At 35.3% G+C, this 14,814-nt stretch overlaps 1 protein-coding gene across 2 annotated transcripts; it reads left to right on the top strand.

The window, feature by feature from the left end:
* Positions 1 to 671: 671 nt before the first annotated feature.
* LOC104089604 (boron transporter 4-like) lies at positions 672 to 10,609 on the top strand. Of its 2 annotated transcripts, none has more exons than XM_009594543.4 (14): positions 672 to 809; positions 1,201 to 1,309; positions 1,443 to 1,525; positions 1,624 to 1,816; positions 1,901 to 2,039; positions 2,129 to 2,294; positions 7,846 to 8,012; positions 8,106 to 8,279; positions 8,371 to 8,466; positions 8,569 to 8,685; positions 8,768 to 9,099; positions 9,475 to 9,754; positions 9,846 to 9,986; positions 10,307 to 10,609. In XM_009594543.4, the coding sequence occupies exons 2-14, from the start codon at positions 1,206 to 1,208 to the stop codon at positions 10,322 to 10,324; spliced, it is 2,010 nt and encodes a 669-aa protein (XP_009592838.1). In that variant the 5' UTR covers positions 672 to 809; positions 1,201 to 1,205; the 3' UTR covers positions 10,325 to 10,609. The 2 variants fall into 2 exon arrangements, with proteins under 2 accessions (XP_009592838.1, XP_009592837.1); XM_009594542.4 differs by having other exon boundaries at positions 677 to 809; positions 1,204 to 1,309.
* The last annotated feature ends 4,205 nt before the right edge of the window (positions 10,610 to 14,814 follow it).

Genomic DNA, 14,814 nt, shown 5'->3' with positions numbered 1-14,814 from the left:
AAATTATACTATCAATCATTTATATTTTATTCTCTCCAAATTGAAGAATCTTGTTCTCTACTTTTGGAAGGAAGCTATGATTATATAAGAGTTCTTTTTCCTTATTCTCTCAATATTTTATTTTCATTATTTCTTATTTATCTATATTAGGAATAGTGAAATAAAACCGGTTATTAGAAACTCGAATAATTTAATTATTTTCTTTGACCATAAAAATTAGTTTTGGGTTAAACAAATTCACGCATGAGACAAAGTCGAAAAGTATTTGTTATATTTTAAGGACTAGTAGGAACATATAATATGTAGCATAATTTGTACGGTTCCTTATCGAGTATTTACACATGAAATGAGAGAAACTAATGATAAGTGCAACTCATCAAAAACAAATGAATGATACGGCCATGGTGACATAACTATAAGATCTTCATCTCAATCTTTGAAAAACCTTAAAGCTAGCTTAGGTCGTCATGCGTGACGTTTAGCTTTGAGTTTCGTACCAATATTTTATATTTGCGTTGAACTAATTTAATTGTCTTCTTCTGATTAGAGACGTGTCCAGCTAGCCAATTGTTGTAATACAAAATTTTCTACTTCAATAAAAGAAAAAAACAACCTAGGGACAAGAGCACTAGTTTTGGTACGGTGTTTATGGCCCCACTAGTAAGTGATTGCTACCAACTCCTGGCTCTTCTTTTAAGCAGTTGCATTTCTGAACGAACACTGAGAACTTTTAGTTTGAGAGACAAATATTAACAAAATCCCTGCAGGAAAAACTTCTCCCGCATAATTTCAAGCAGTTTAAATATCAGGTAACTAACGGTTGTCAATCAGATCATATAGGTAAAAAATGTAGTCCTCTTAAACTTTGAAGAATATATACATGAATGAATGTACCGTGTCGTCTTTGGATCTTTTATATAACTAGGCTGGAACTTATTGAGATACATATACCCCTCCTAGTCCACTAAATATGATATTCTTGCATGTTCTGCTATTTTAAACACATATCTTTCTTTATCTGTTCATATTTCCATCCAACCAAAGCAAGTCTTCCTGTGGATAGTCTTTATTTACAGTGCATGTGACTGAAGATAAGAAGAATGCTAGTACTATGTAACACTAGTTATAAAAGTTCTACTACGTTTTTTTGTGTTAATAAATAATCTCTTCTGCTTTTCTCGTTTTATTATTTTGGTTCAGCAGTAATGAAGATTCAGGGAACTCCATTAAAAGGCATTACAAAGGATATTAGAGGGCGCGTGTCTTGCTACAAGCAGGATTGGATTGCCGGTATCAGATCCGGGATAGGGTATATGTTTTTCATTATTTGGTTTTAAAACAAACTTAATTTTGCAAACAATTTTTTACATGTTTCTTGCTTCTAATAAAACTTTGTCTTTTATATATATATATATATATATATGTATATATATACATGCCAGGATATTGGCTCCAACTACGTATATATTTTTCGCATCAGCTCTTCCAGTGATTGCTTTTGGAGAACAGCTGAGCAGAGATACAGGTTCTTTCAAACTCTTATTGTCAGATGAGGGTCAAAACAAACACACTTTCTTGATAATTTTCTTGATTTGCATTAATTGTCTTGATTTGCAATGTTAGATGGGAGCCTGAGCACTGTGGAGACTTTAGCTTCTACAGCTATTTGTGGTATCATTCACTCCATATTAGGTGGGCAACCTCTATTGCTATTAGGAGTTGCAGAACCTACTATTATTATGTACAGTTACCTCTACAAGTTTGCCAAAGGGAGAGATGACTTGGGACAGACCCTTTACGTAGCTTGGACTGGATGGTATAGTGTGTTGGAATATGTTCAATTTTCAGATACAAAATTACCTCATAACTCTTATATAAATGATGCCAAATAAATTTGCAGGGTTTGTGTGTGGACAGCTCTAATATTGATTCTTCTAGCAATATTTAATGCCTGCTCCATCGTCAATAGATTTACAAGGATTGCTGGGGAGACTTTTGGCATGCTTATCACCTTGCTTTTCATGCAAGAGGCAATTAAGGTATTCTAACTGCACAAAAAAGATTAATTTGTCTATTAAACAATGTAGTCTTAATCAGGTTGCATTGCTAATGTAATTTTAATTTGCAGGGATTGGTGAGTGAGTTTCACATCCCTAAATCGGAGGACCCAAGTTCAGAGAAATATAAGTTTCATTGGCTTTACACAAATGGGTTGCTCGGAATAATATTCACTATTGGCCTTCTCTATACAGCCTTAAAGAGCAGGAAAGCAAGGTCATGGTGGTATGGCACAGGTTTGTATATCCAACCCTTTGATGCTATCGTTGGTCCTCAAAGTAGACAAAAGTATAAGTGACCATTAAGTTACGTGATTCGGAAGTCGGATATCGAACCCACAGATACTAAGAATAATTGTTAACTAAGCTAACTTAAGATCAGTTAAATGTCCAAAATAATCAAGAATGATGGTTTTTCTACTGAACTACTATTGCAAAAATTAAACAAGCAATATTAATTATACTGATAAGAGCGCAAGAATTTGTGATCGGATTCTAATCAGAGGAGATGAAGATTCCAAGGTTGTGGTTGGTTAATCATTGAGTTCGTAACTACACATGTTAATCTGAATTATCTATGGTTGCTAGTTGACCGAATCGTTTGTATAAATAGCATGGTTCCATAATATTGTCTCTCCATTCACAATATATCAACTCTATATTCCTACGATATTGAATCTATCATAAATGAATATAATACGACATTCAACTAAGCGAGACTATTCGATATATTCCTATCACAACCGTGAAATCTTTCCCCAAGCCACGGGTTCAGAAACAAGCTCTCTCCAATTCTGCTCTAATCTAAACATAGCTTTTCCAAGCACATCAAAGATAGTAGGATAAATTGGTGGCCACACATTTCACAAATTGAAACTAGAATTAGGGAAACAAGCAACGTTGATAACTCGAACTAATAAAGATATAATTAATAAACGTCAATATTCATGATAATCGCAACCCTAAAAAATTGAGGGCTTAGCCATTCATAATTATAGTAACAATCATCCATGTGTTTTGCATCAATAAATTATAAAGAAAAGATGAACGAATAAAAAACCCAATATTTTTCTCCTCCAAAATTGCCTCGCACGTTGATCTTGCCTCTAAATAATGTCCAACCCTCATATTAGGTTTAGAGACTCTTTTATACTTGTTAGGAACATCCAGGAACGAAATAACATTCTCCAAGTCGAAATAGGAGAGTTTTCGCGGTTGGGCGCCACAAATGGCGCAGGGTGCCAAGCCGGATGGCGAAGATATTTTGGCCTGTTGCCTTTGCCGTTTAGAATGGCGCCAAGCACCAATTTGGACACCCAATTTTATGCAATTTTGTGCTCAGCTGCCTTTGGCATTTTAGTTGGTACCTTCCGCCCTTCGGGATGCCAAACTCAGACTCCCTCACAATTCTTTCGTTTTGACTTCAAATCGCGCGCATTCTTTTTAAATCACTTCCAATTGATTGCTACACATAAAATACCATAGTTAAGCTTGAGTCATCAATATTCACATTAAAGTTAACAAGATTGAGGTATAGTATAATGCAAATTATATGCGAAAATAATTTTTAGCCAAACATCACCACCCCACACTTAAGCTCTTATTCGTCCTGGAGCAACCTAGCTAAGATCTTGCTAACTCACACGTGCACCACAAAACATCATATACATAGGAACATTTAGCAATTAAATCCACTACATTTATGACCACGGTTGATACCAGCAATTAAGCTCGTGCATGTGCATTTTCTATACTTTCCAACTTCACATGCCAAAATATGAGTAAACAATTCAAAACAATCAAACAACTTGCACATAACCACCTCACTTCAAAGACCGACTTATAGCCAGCTATTAAGCATATTCAACTTGTGCGCTTACCCAACAAGAAAAATTTAATAATGTCACGTATCTATCATGGGATCATGTGCCTCATCAAAGAACAAGAGAGCATATAGTTCATACATTCAAATATGAATTCGAATACAACTTAATGAAACACTTATATGAACAAAGAATCACTCACTCTCACAAATAAATTCATGTATATCCCAAAGTCGTATCATAGGCTTGCCCGTAGTGTATGTCTCTACTAATCTAAGCTTGCAAAGTCTGCGATCAATTAAGTCTTTACGGGTTGTAATGTAAGCTAAGAGACGGGTAGGATATATTTTGGTATATTGACTAACCCTCCTAGCCACTTTAATAAACTATACTTAATTTTCAAATACACATTCTTCATGACCAACTCGAAAAATGCCCTAAACCATTCACAATTTGGCTTTTTTTCTTTTAAGCACATCTATACATTAACTAGCCCGGATCAAGATAACTGGAAGGTTTATTTTCTATTTTTTTTCTTCACACTCTCAATACGTTTTTATTCTTTGTGCCGAGGGTCTATCAGAGACAGCCTCTCTACCTTCACAAAGGTAAGGGTAAGGTATGCGTACATCCTACCCTTCCCAGACACCACTTGTAGGATTCTCACTGGGTTTGTTGTTATTGTTGTTGTTGTTAAACTCTCCATAAGTTTGGTTTACTTGGCTAATGGTCTTTCAAAACATACGTGCGTACACCTTTTTGCCTTTTTATGGTTCCACTCAGAAGTTATCCCCAACTCTTCTCTTACTCTTCTAGTACCTTACTCTTCTAGCGACTTAAGTGCTTTCGGAGGTAAAAGTTTAAAAAGATCTAGTTAAGAATAAAATAGGATTTGTCTTGTCATGTGTGTACCAAAGAAGAGGTTTATAAGCTCATGGTCTATCTACGGATAGTTTTATTTATGGTTGCATAACAACTCAATGGACAATCGAAAAACTTCCCTGTCATCTCCTGGACTTGCAAGACTTAATTATTTCACTTAGTCTAACACACGAGGGAGGTTCTAGACTAACACAGGATAGCGCAAAATACAATCAAGACCTCACATCACATAATGCACATGATCCATTCAGAACGGTTCTATTCCAGCTCTCAAGTTAAAGCAAGTAAGCACATAGTCAAGTCATATAAAGCAATAAAGCACTAGATGGACAAACGAGTCAAAAAATTGAGAGAAGGCATCACAAACAAGCTATTTAACTTATCTACGACATTAATTTTCATCAAAACATGTAGAAGGTAACTTGCATGCTAAGGCCTAACTATGCTAGTATCGAACAAGTCAAGAGGCACCTAGGAGCAATCAAGTCTTCTTTATTCAGCTATATTAAAAAAATAAAAATATCTGATTTAAGCTACATCCCTTTGAAAAGAACTGATGTCAAAAACAAATCAAGGGGGTTATTATCTACCTATGACTAACTAAAAATGAAAAAATATTTTTTCAAATTCTTTACATTGGACCATAATCCTTCAAGAAAGTTATTCAAGAAATTCATTGCCGGAAAAAGTTCAAACTTTTTCTGAAATGTTTGAAGTTTTATCCTTTTCCTTTTCAAAAAATAAATTAAGCTACTAAGCTCTATTACAAGTCTACACTAGTATACTACTAATTATCAAAGCAATCAAACATCAAAATCTAGCTACAAATTGAAAGCAAGAAGCTAAGCTCAATACTAATATACTACTATAATCCGACGAGAGTCCCCCATCCCACGTATAAAAAAGTGCAATGTCACTAATGCACATAACAAAAAAAATCAAATAAGAGTGTAGAAAGAAGGAGCTCCTTGGATGGCCAAAAGCTGAAGCATTAGCAGCTCATGTACTCAGACTTCTCTCAAGGATGGTCATTTAATTTGTGCGAGCACTTTACACTTAGTTCTAATCGTCTGGCTTGCTTTTGCACACATCCTACGGTTATTCTTCCCATGTTCATACTCCTGCATACCCAAAAATAATACTATAAAAATACACAATAAAAATAAATAAAAAAAGAAGCAAAGTTGAGTTGCCTCCCAACAAGCACCTAATTTAATATCGCTGCATGATGTGATCCACTTGCTCAAGTTAGATGCTCTAGTTTCCTCGTCCTCGAACTTATGAACTGAACCTTCAATTTGTTTTCAAGCTTTCGGCTATGCTCTAGTGGTGGACGTACAGGTGTAACTGGGTTGAGCAACCAATGTCACATTTTTCACTTCTTGGCCTTTAATTGAGGTATGTAATTCTGTCTTTTTAGTATGATATATTCAGAATGTAAGCATCTTGTTTCCTCGTCCGTTGACTTCTCTAAAGGCTCGAATGCCTCAATTTCCATTTTTTTTTTAATCTAAACACAATATAGAAAAATATGTGGACTGAGGTCCAATGCGCTCAAACCCCCAGAATCACGTTATTTTTTCATCCTTACTTTCACCCGCACTAGAGTCATCAAGAATGATATTATCCATTTTCTCACTTGTCTCTAATGTAATTTTCGCAACCTCGGCATATATCACCAACTACTATATGGTTGAATGGTTAAAATTCAACTTTTATCTCCTTAATCCGCTTTATAAGTTCTTCTTCAACTTCACACAACTTGTAATTAAGTTGTTGGCGTTAGACGCATTAACCTTCGCAGTCAACTTATGCTAAAAGTCATGAATAGCACCGTCAAATTGGCCAGTCTCTTTTCTAAGCTTAAATCTTCCTTCTACCAAGTGTCCCATTCCATCTGTAATTTTCTCGCGTTGAGCCTCAAATATTTTCAATTTTTGAGCTTGTTCTATTAGACAAGTTTGGCTCAAAATCTCCAATTCTTCAAAATATTTCTCTTGGTGGAGCTCATTCATTTCTTCACTTTGAGGCTCTTCTAGAATACCAACTGAGCCCTCATATTATCGATTATCGAATGTTTCAACCAATTCTTTGACTTTGACCTTCATTTATTCATTGTTGCCTTGACATTTTCAAAGTCTTTTCGGCATTTATCAGTTTGCTCCACTAAACCATATTCATTATATGAGCATCACATCACATTATACTTGATAATCCGAATTATCTATGGTTGGCAGTTGACTTGATAGTTTATATAAATAACATGTTTTCACATCCGTTTATTTATAATATATTGACCCTATCTTCTTATGATATTGAATCTATCATGAATGAATATAATACGACATTCAACTAAGCGAGACTGTTAGGTGTATTTCTATCTTATAAACCGCGAATTCTTTCCCCTAACTATGGGTTCAGAAACAAGCTCTCTCTAGTTCTACTCTAATCTAAACATTGCTTTTCCAAGTATAACAAAGATAGTAGTGTAAATTGGTGGCCACACGATCCACAAACTGAAACTAGAATTATAAAAACAACCAACGATAATAACTTGAATTAACAAAGATGTAATTAATATACGTCAATATTCATGATAACCACAACTCTAGAAAATTGAGTTCTTAGCCACTCATAATTATAGTAACAATCATCCAAGCGTTTTGCATGAATAAATTACAAAGAAAAGATTAGGAATTAAGCACTCGATGTTTTTCGCCTCCAAAATTGCTTCGCATGCTGGTCTAGATTGACACTTTGATTGGATTTCTAGACAAGCGTCAGCAATCAATTACTCCCTCCTTCTCAGTCGGCGGGTACTTGACTGGTCATAGAGTATAAGAATAAATGAAAGATTTAATTTAAAACTTGTGGTTTAAAACAAGCCATAGACATTTCTATGAATATAAATCATTCCAGTAAGGATAGAATGATAAGATTAATATTAAATTATTTTTAAATATATAAATATGCCCTTTATTTGGCACAGTCTAAAAGGAAAGTGTATCTAATAAAATGGGAAAAGGGGATTACTATATGTTATCGTTGGGTCTCTAACTTTATTTTCATGCTAAAATGATCAGGCTGGTTTAGAAGCTTCATAGCTGATTATGGAGTTCCATTGATGGTTCTTGTGTGGTCAGCTCTCTCATTTATGGTTCCTGGCAAACTTCCATCTGGAGTTCCTAGAAGACTCTATAGTCCCCTTCCTTGGGAATCTGCTTCTTTATATCACTGGACTGTAATTAAGGTGGAGTGAAATTTCTGAAAGGTTCCATCTTTGACCAACTGGTTAATTATAAGAAATCTTTGGATTAATTTAACACTGCCTAATTAAATGCAGGATATGGGGAAGGTTCCTCCAGCATACATATTTGCTGCCGTGATACCAGCCTTGATGATAGCTGGACTCTATTTCTTCGATCACAGTGTTGCTTCTCAAATGGCACAACAAAAGGAGTTCAACCTAAAGAATCCTTCTGCTTATCATTATGATATCTTACTCTTGGGATTTATGGTATTCTCTATCATCTGTCATTATCTGTTGCTGTTTCAATAATCAAGATTCAAGACCAATAATATTGACATGGATTGAAACTTCTCCTTAGACTTTGCTATGTGGTTTGATTGGATTGCCTCCTTCAAATGGTGTCTTGCCACAGTCCCCTATGCATACTAAAAGCTTGGCTGTTCTTAAGAAACAGGTAAAACATAACCAAATTAATTTGTGAGAAGTTGTTATATATGCTACTGATGTAGTTTGTTGAATTTGAAAGTTAACGCTCTGTGTAATTAATGTTAACCAGCTGATTCGGAAGAAGATGGTTGAAAGTGCAAAGGAAAGTATCAGGCGAAAAGCTAGCAACTCCGAAATCTATGTCAACATGCAAACTGTGTTCATAGAAATAGACAGTTCTCCTGTTGTAAGTCTATTTTATCCAATTCTTGAGCGTTGATTCACTTTTCAAGTACTACTGAGACTCTTGACACATCGATCTTGTGCAGACTGCTGTAGTTAAAGAGTTGGAACACTTGAAGGAGGCAGTAATGAAACATGAATTAATTGAATATGAAAATGGTGAAAATTTAAATGGAAAATTTGATCCAGAGAAGCATATTGATGCTTACTTGCCCGTTCGAGTGAATGAACAAAGAGTGAGCAACCTATTGCAGTCACTACTAGTAGCAGCATCAGTAGGTGCAATGCCAGTGATAAAGAAGATACCAACATCACTTCTTTGGGGATATTTTGCATACATGGCTATTGACAGCCTGCCAGGAAATCAACTATGGGAAAGAATCTTGCTTCTCTTCATCACCCCTGGCAGGAGATTTAAGTAAGTTCATTCATTTTGTGGTACATGATATAATAAGTAATTACTCCCTCTAGTCCTTTTTACGTAATACTATTTCCTTTTTGTCTGTTCCGACAAGAATAACACTTTTTTATATTTAAAAATAATTTAATTTTAAACTTTTTATTTTAGCCTTAATGATATGCTTTTCCTGCTACAGAATTTAAGATGGCAAGTTCCAAAAATATTCTTTTCTTTCTTAAACTCTTTATCCAGTCAATTACGGTCACATAAATGATAAATGAAATGGAGAGAATAAATATATCAAAAGTGTTAGTTCTTTTTCCTAGCATTTAGTGGAAAGAAAGGGATATGGCAAATTATGTGATTTCTTGAAACATACCATGATGGCTGCAGGGTCCTAGAAGGGATGCATGCATCTTTTGTGGAGGCAGTACCATTCAAATACATGGCAATCTTCACTGTGTTCCAATTTGTGTTCTTACTTGTGTGCTTTGGAGTCACATGGATTCCCATAGCTGGCATTCTCTTCCCCTTGCCATTCTTTATTCTCATAAGCATAAGGCAGCATTTGCTTCCCAAGTTGTTCTACCCTCGTCATTTGCAAGAGCTTGATGCAGCTGAGTATGGGGAAATTGCTGGTTCTCCACAACGTGCACTTAGCTTTTCTTTCAGTGTATGTCATGTCTCCTAACCTAATTCATTTTGGATTATCTTCATGACTTAAAACAAATCTATATATATATATATGCTGTCAAATTTATTAGGAAACGGAGGCAGCTCTTCCAAGAATTGAAGAAGCTGAAATTGAAATTTCTGATGCTGAGATTTTGGATGAACTTACGACCAGTAGAGGAGAGTTGAAAGTGAGGACAGCCAGCTCCGGCGAGGCCGATAAGCGCCCACAGGTACCTTGAGATCTATGAATATCGTAATCCATCTGTTTCAGTTTATGTGATATTATTTTCTTGTTAGTCTTAAAAATGACTTCTTTCTATGTCTAAAAACAATTAGAGTATGTTTTAAACTTCCAAATGCCATTTTGTCATGCTGTTATAGTCATAGAACTCTCATGGCACGTTGAAGACCGCAAGTTTAACAAAAATTTCTTTTTTTCTTTCTTAATTATTATGCTCAGTCAAACACCGAGACAAATTTGAAATGGAGGGAATAGTTTCCAAGTTGCTCGAAAAGGTTTTATTGACAGATATTAATGATACCTTTGCAGGTTCACCCCAACTGCTGACAGAATCTTGAGGGACAAGGTACTATATAGTGATGAATACAGGCGTATAATGTTTGTATAAACTATATATGAATGAACCAATGGAAGTTAAGAGCAATTTAAATCGATAACAAGATTTCCATGCATGGTTCTAAATGCTAGTGAAATTTTAAATATATTAGGTTGGTGTCACTGCAGATATGTGTCCATAGTTGTAAAGTGTATAATGCTACACAGATTCTAGGTCTAGCATCAGAGTGAACTGTACTGCAGTATATTCTAAAAGACCGTTTCTAGTTGATCCGATGATTATGAGTCATTGTTGTTAAATACTCCTATTGGTTTTGATGGACATTCTTCATTATTTCAGAGCATTATACAAGGAAATAGTCGAGGTCCAATGTATCCAAATATTTACATAATCAAGTTATTTTTATGATAAATATTAATTTGTAACATGATAAAATTGATAACTAACTTGATATCACAAGTTGAAATTCACTAATAGCATAGAAATATTTTTCAGTTACTAGTGTATATAACTATATCCATAAAAAATATACTTAAAAGAATTCTTTTAGCGTGTGCTTCATCGAATACTGTTTACAACACCCAGTAAATATAAAATTCATCTCTAATAATATGTAGTTATTATTTAATTTGAAATTTATTTTTTATTTTTAAATAACAAATAAATTATACACATTCAAATGCAGAGAAAAGAGATAATCTAATTATTCAATATTTAAATTTAGTGACAACATATTATTCTCTCTGTCCCGATTAATATAGCGGTTAGATTGAACATAAAATTAAGAAGAAAGAATATTTTTTAAATTTGTGGTCTAAATAAGCCATAGAAATTTATGTGGCTATAAATCATCTCATTAAGAATAACATGAGAATTTTAAAGTTCGTTTGTTTCTAAATAAGAAAGTATGTTATTTTTCTTGGAACAAACTAAAAAAAAAAGAGTATGAAGCGTAAATTAGGATAGACAAAATAACAATTAAATATGCATTCATATTTTAATATCTTAATCTTAGAAAACCAAAAAAATATATTATATTATAATTCTACTAATTTTTCTTATTTGTTGTAACCTGTCACGACCCAAAATTCTCCTTGGTCGTGATGGCACCGAATTCAATCTATTAGGAGAACCAACCACAATATAAACCCTAAACAAGACTAAATACATACAAAGTAATACATAAGTTTGAAATTTAATACAAGTGCGGAAAACATCCATAGAGTCCCCCAAGGAATGGTGTAACTAAGTCATGAGCTATTAGAAATGATAGTACATCAATGTCTGAAAATACATATGAATAGAAAGAACAGTAGTATAAAATAGATAGAAGTTGACTCCAAGGCAGTGCAAAACTGTCACGACCCAGAATTTCTCATCGACGGGATCGTGATGGCGCCTAACATTTGACTTTCTAGGCAAGCCAACATTAGAGAATCATTAAACCAATTCCTTATTTCCATTCAGTAATTAACAATAATTAACTAAGATGAAATATAATAAGTGCGGAATATCATAAAACGATATTAATTACTACCACCCGGACCTGGAGTCACAATTCACGAGCATTCTAGAATTTACTATAAGTAATAGTCTGAAATAAATACAACTGTCTGAATGAAAAAAATAGTAGAACAGAAAAGATAGACGGGGACTTCAAGGTCTGTGGACGCCGACAGATCTACTTTGAGTCTCCGGACAGCGGACTAATAGCAAAATCTCGATCAACCCGAGTCGGTATCAAAATATGCACAGAAAGTGCATAGTGCAGTATCAATACAACCGACTACATGTACTGGTAAGTGTCGAGCCGAACCTCGACGAAGTAGCGACGAGGCTAAGTCAAGGCACTTACAAATCAACCTGTACAATTTAACAGTGCATATACAAATAACAGAAATAAAAAACTAAACAGGAAATGTCGGGAGGGGAATATAGTGAGGGGAATACAAGATAAAGAACTACCACAGAATGATCACCGGAGCAGTCAATATACCATGAATCAACAGGAATAGTGAATACAATAAAGAAAAAATGCACGACATCAACCTTCGTGCTTTTACTCTCAATCTCACCATAAAATCAATAGAAACAGCACGTCATCACCCTTCGTGCATTAACTCTCATATCATGGCACGACATCACCCTTCGTGCATTAACACTCACAATATGGCACGACATCACCCTTCGTGCATTAACACTCACAATATGGCACGATATCACCCTTCGTGCATTACCACTCACAATATGGCACGACATCACCCTTAGTGCATTAACACTCCCCCTTACCATAATGCAATGCATAAATAACAACAAGGAGATAGAATAACAAGTACAAACCTTACTTCAACATTTGGTTCCACAATATAATTCTCAACTTTTAAATAAATACTCGATTACCAACAGAAAATTCATAAACATGATAATGATGATCAATTTAACAACACTAGTATAAACATGTAGCAATTAGGCATAGGAAAGAGATAATATAAAAAAATAACGAAAGAAACATGAAAAAATAGGTAAATTGGTGGCGCATAAGTACTCGTCACCACACATATATGCCGCTCACATGTATTTCACTTAGCAAATAATCTAAAGTTCCTAATTCCCTCAAGTCAGGGTTAGACACAACACTTACCTCGTTCTGAAGGTCACTTAATTCTCAATCACAGTTTTTCCTTTGGAATTCACCTCCAAACCACTCGTATCTATTCAAAAATGACTCAATAATATCAAATATTGCTAAAGAAATCAATTATATTGCACAAATTAAATTTCACAAATTTTTCTCCAAAAAGTCGAAAAATTGACCCCGGGCCCGCTTGGTCAAAACCCGAGGTTCGGACCAAAATTCATTTACCCATTCACCCCCGAGTCCGAATATATAATTGCTTTTGGAATCCGACCTCAAATTGAGGTCTAAATCCCCATATTTTCGAAATTCCTAGTTTCTATCCTAACTCCTAATTCTACCATAAAAACTGTAGATTTTAGGTTAATAATTCAAGAAATATAATGGGTAATTGAAAAAAAAATGTGTTAGAATTACTTACCAACACTTTGGGGAAGAAAATGACTCTTGAAAATCGCCTCTACATGTTTGGTTCTTGAAAAATATTGAAGAAATGGCTTAAACTCGTGTTTGATTCTGTTTTATGCACTAGGCAACAGCATGCATCGCGTTCGCGAGGCCACTGTCGCGTTCGCGAAGGGTACTGGCTGCCAAGCCTTCGTGTTCGCGAGACCCTGCTCGCGTTTGCGATGGTTACTCCCCCTGGCCTTCGCGTTCAGGAGACATTGCTTGCGTTCGCGATGAAGGAATGACCAACCCTCGTCTAGGTGTTCCTAACACTACGCGTTCGCGAGGAGCTGGTAGCGTTCGCGAAAGGTAATGCCCCCATCACTTCGCATTCGCGACTAATCCTTCGTGTTTGCAAAGAATAAACTTCAGCTGCCCAGTTTACTCTTCGCGTTCGCGAGAGTACCTCCGCGAAAGCGAAGAAGGACCTGCCAGAACACCTGCTACAGCAAAATACCAGATTTTCAAAGTCCAAAACATCTTGTGGCCTACCTGAAACTCACCCGTGCCCTCGGGGCTCCAAACCAAACATGCACACAAGTCTAAAAATATCATACGAACTTGCTCGCGTGATCAAATCGCCAAAATAACACCTAAAACTACGAATTTAGCGCCAAATCAAATGAAATTCTCAAGAACACTTTTAAAATTCCTATCTTCTCAACTGGACGTCCGAATCATGTCAAATTAACTCCGTTTCTCACCAAATTTCACAGAAAACTCTTAAATATCATAACGAACCTATACCGGACTCCGGAACCAAAATACGGACCCGATACTAACAATGCCAATCATCAATCAATTCTTAAAAATATATAATTTTCAGACTTTTAATTTTCATCAAAAATTCATAACTCAAGCTAGGGACCTCCGAATTTGATTCCGGGCATACGCCCAGGTCCCATAATTCGATATGAACCCACCGGGACCATCAAACCATGGATCTGGGCCCGTTTACCAAAAATATTGACCGAAGTCAAATAAAATCAACTTTTAAAGCATAAATTCTTATTTTCATCAATGTTTAACATAAAAGCTTTCCGAAAACCTGCCCCGTACTGCGCACGCAAATCAAGGAGGGTAAAAATGAAATTTAACAAACAAGTTCAATTTGAAAAACATTATCTCATCGAGGTTAAAGTCTTAACTCACCTCTATCTTAGACTAGCTCTATCCTTTATAAATTACCTTTTCTCGCTCTGAATCCGTCAAACAAGCTCGATATAAGCAAAATCATACTCAAAAAAGTTAAACAACGCTAAAGAAACCAATTCCATAAGTCAAATCTAGCCCGAAATCAAAGCCAACCTAAAAGTCAATGACGGGCCCACGCGGTCAAACCCGATACTAAAGTAAAATATTGTTGACCTATAACTTTTTGAATCTAAATCTATGCTT

Source organism: Nicotiana tomentosiformis, chromosome 5 (genome assembly GCF_000390325.3).
Source record: "Nicotiana tomentosiformis chromosome 5, ASM39032v3, whole genome shotgun sequence".
Lineage (NCBI taxonomy): Eukaryota > Viridiplantae > Streptophyta > Magnoliopsida > Solanales > Solanaceae > Nicotiana > Nicotiana tomentosiformis.
Note: the sequence above shows the minus strand (reverse complement) of the source record. Positions and strands in the feature narration are given on the sequence as shown.

Excerpts from the sequence above, each read along its gene's own strand:
- LOC104089604 (XM_009594543.4), top strand. The coding sequence starts at position 1,206 with ATGAAGATTCAGGGAACTCCATTAAAAGGCATTACAAAGGATATTAGA. Across the intron at positions 2,040-2,128 it reads TCATGCAAGAGGCAATTAAG|GGATTGGTGAGTGAGTTTCA; the intron begins GTATTCTAACTG and ends TTTAATTTGCAG. Across the intron at positions 8,686-8,767 it reads AAATAGACAGTTCTCCTGTT|ACTGCTGTAGTTAAAGAGTT; the intron begins GTAAGTCTATTT and ends GATCTTGTGCAG.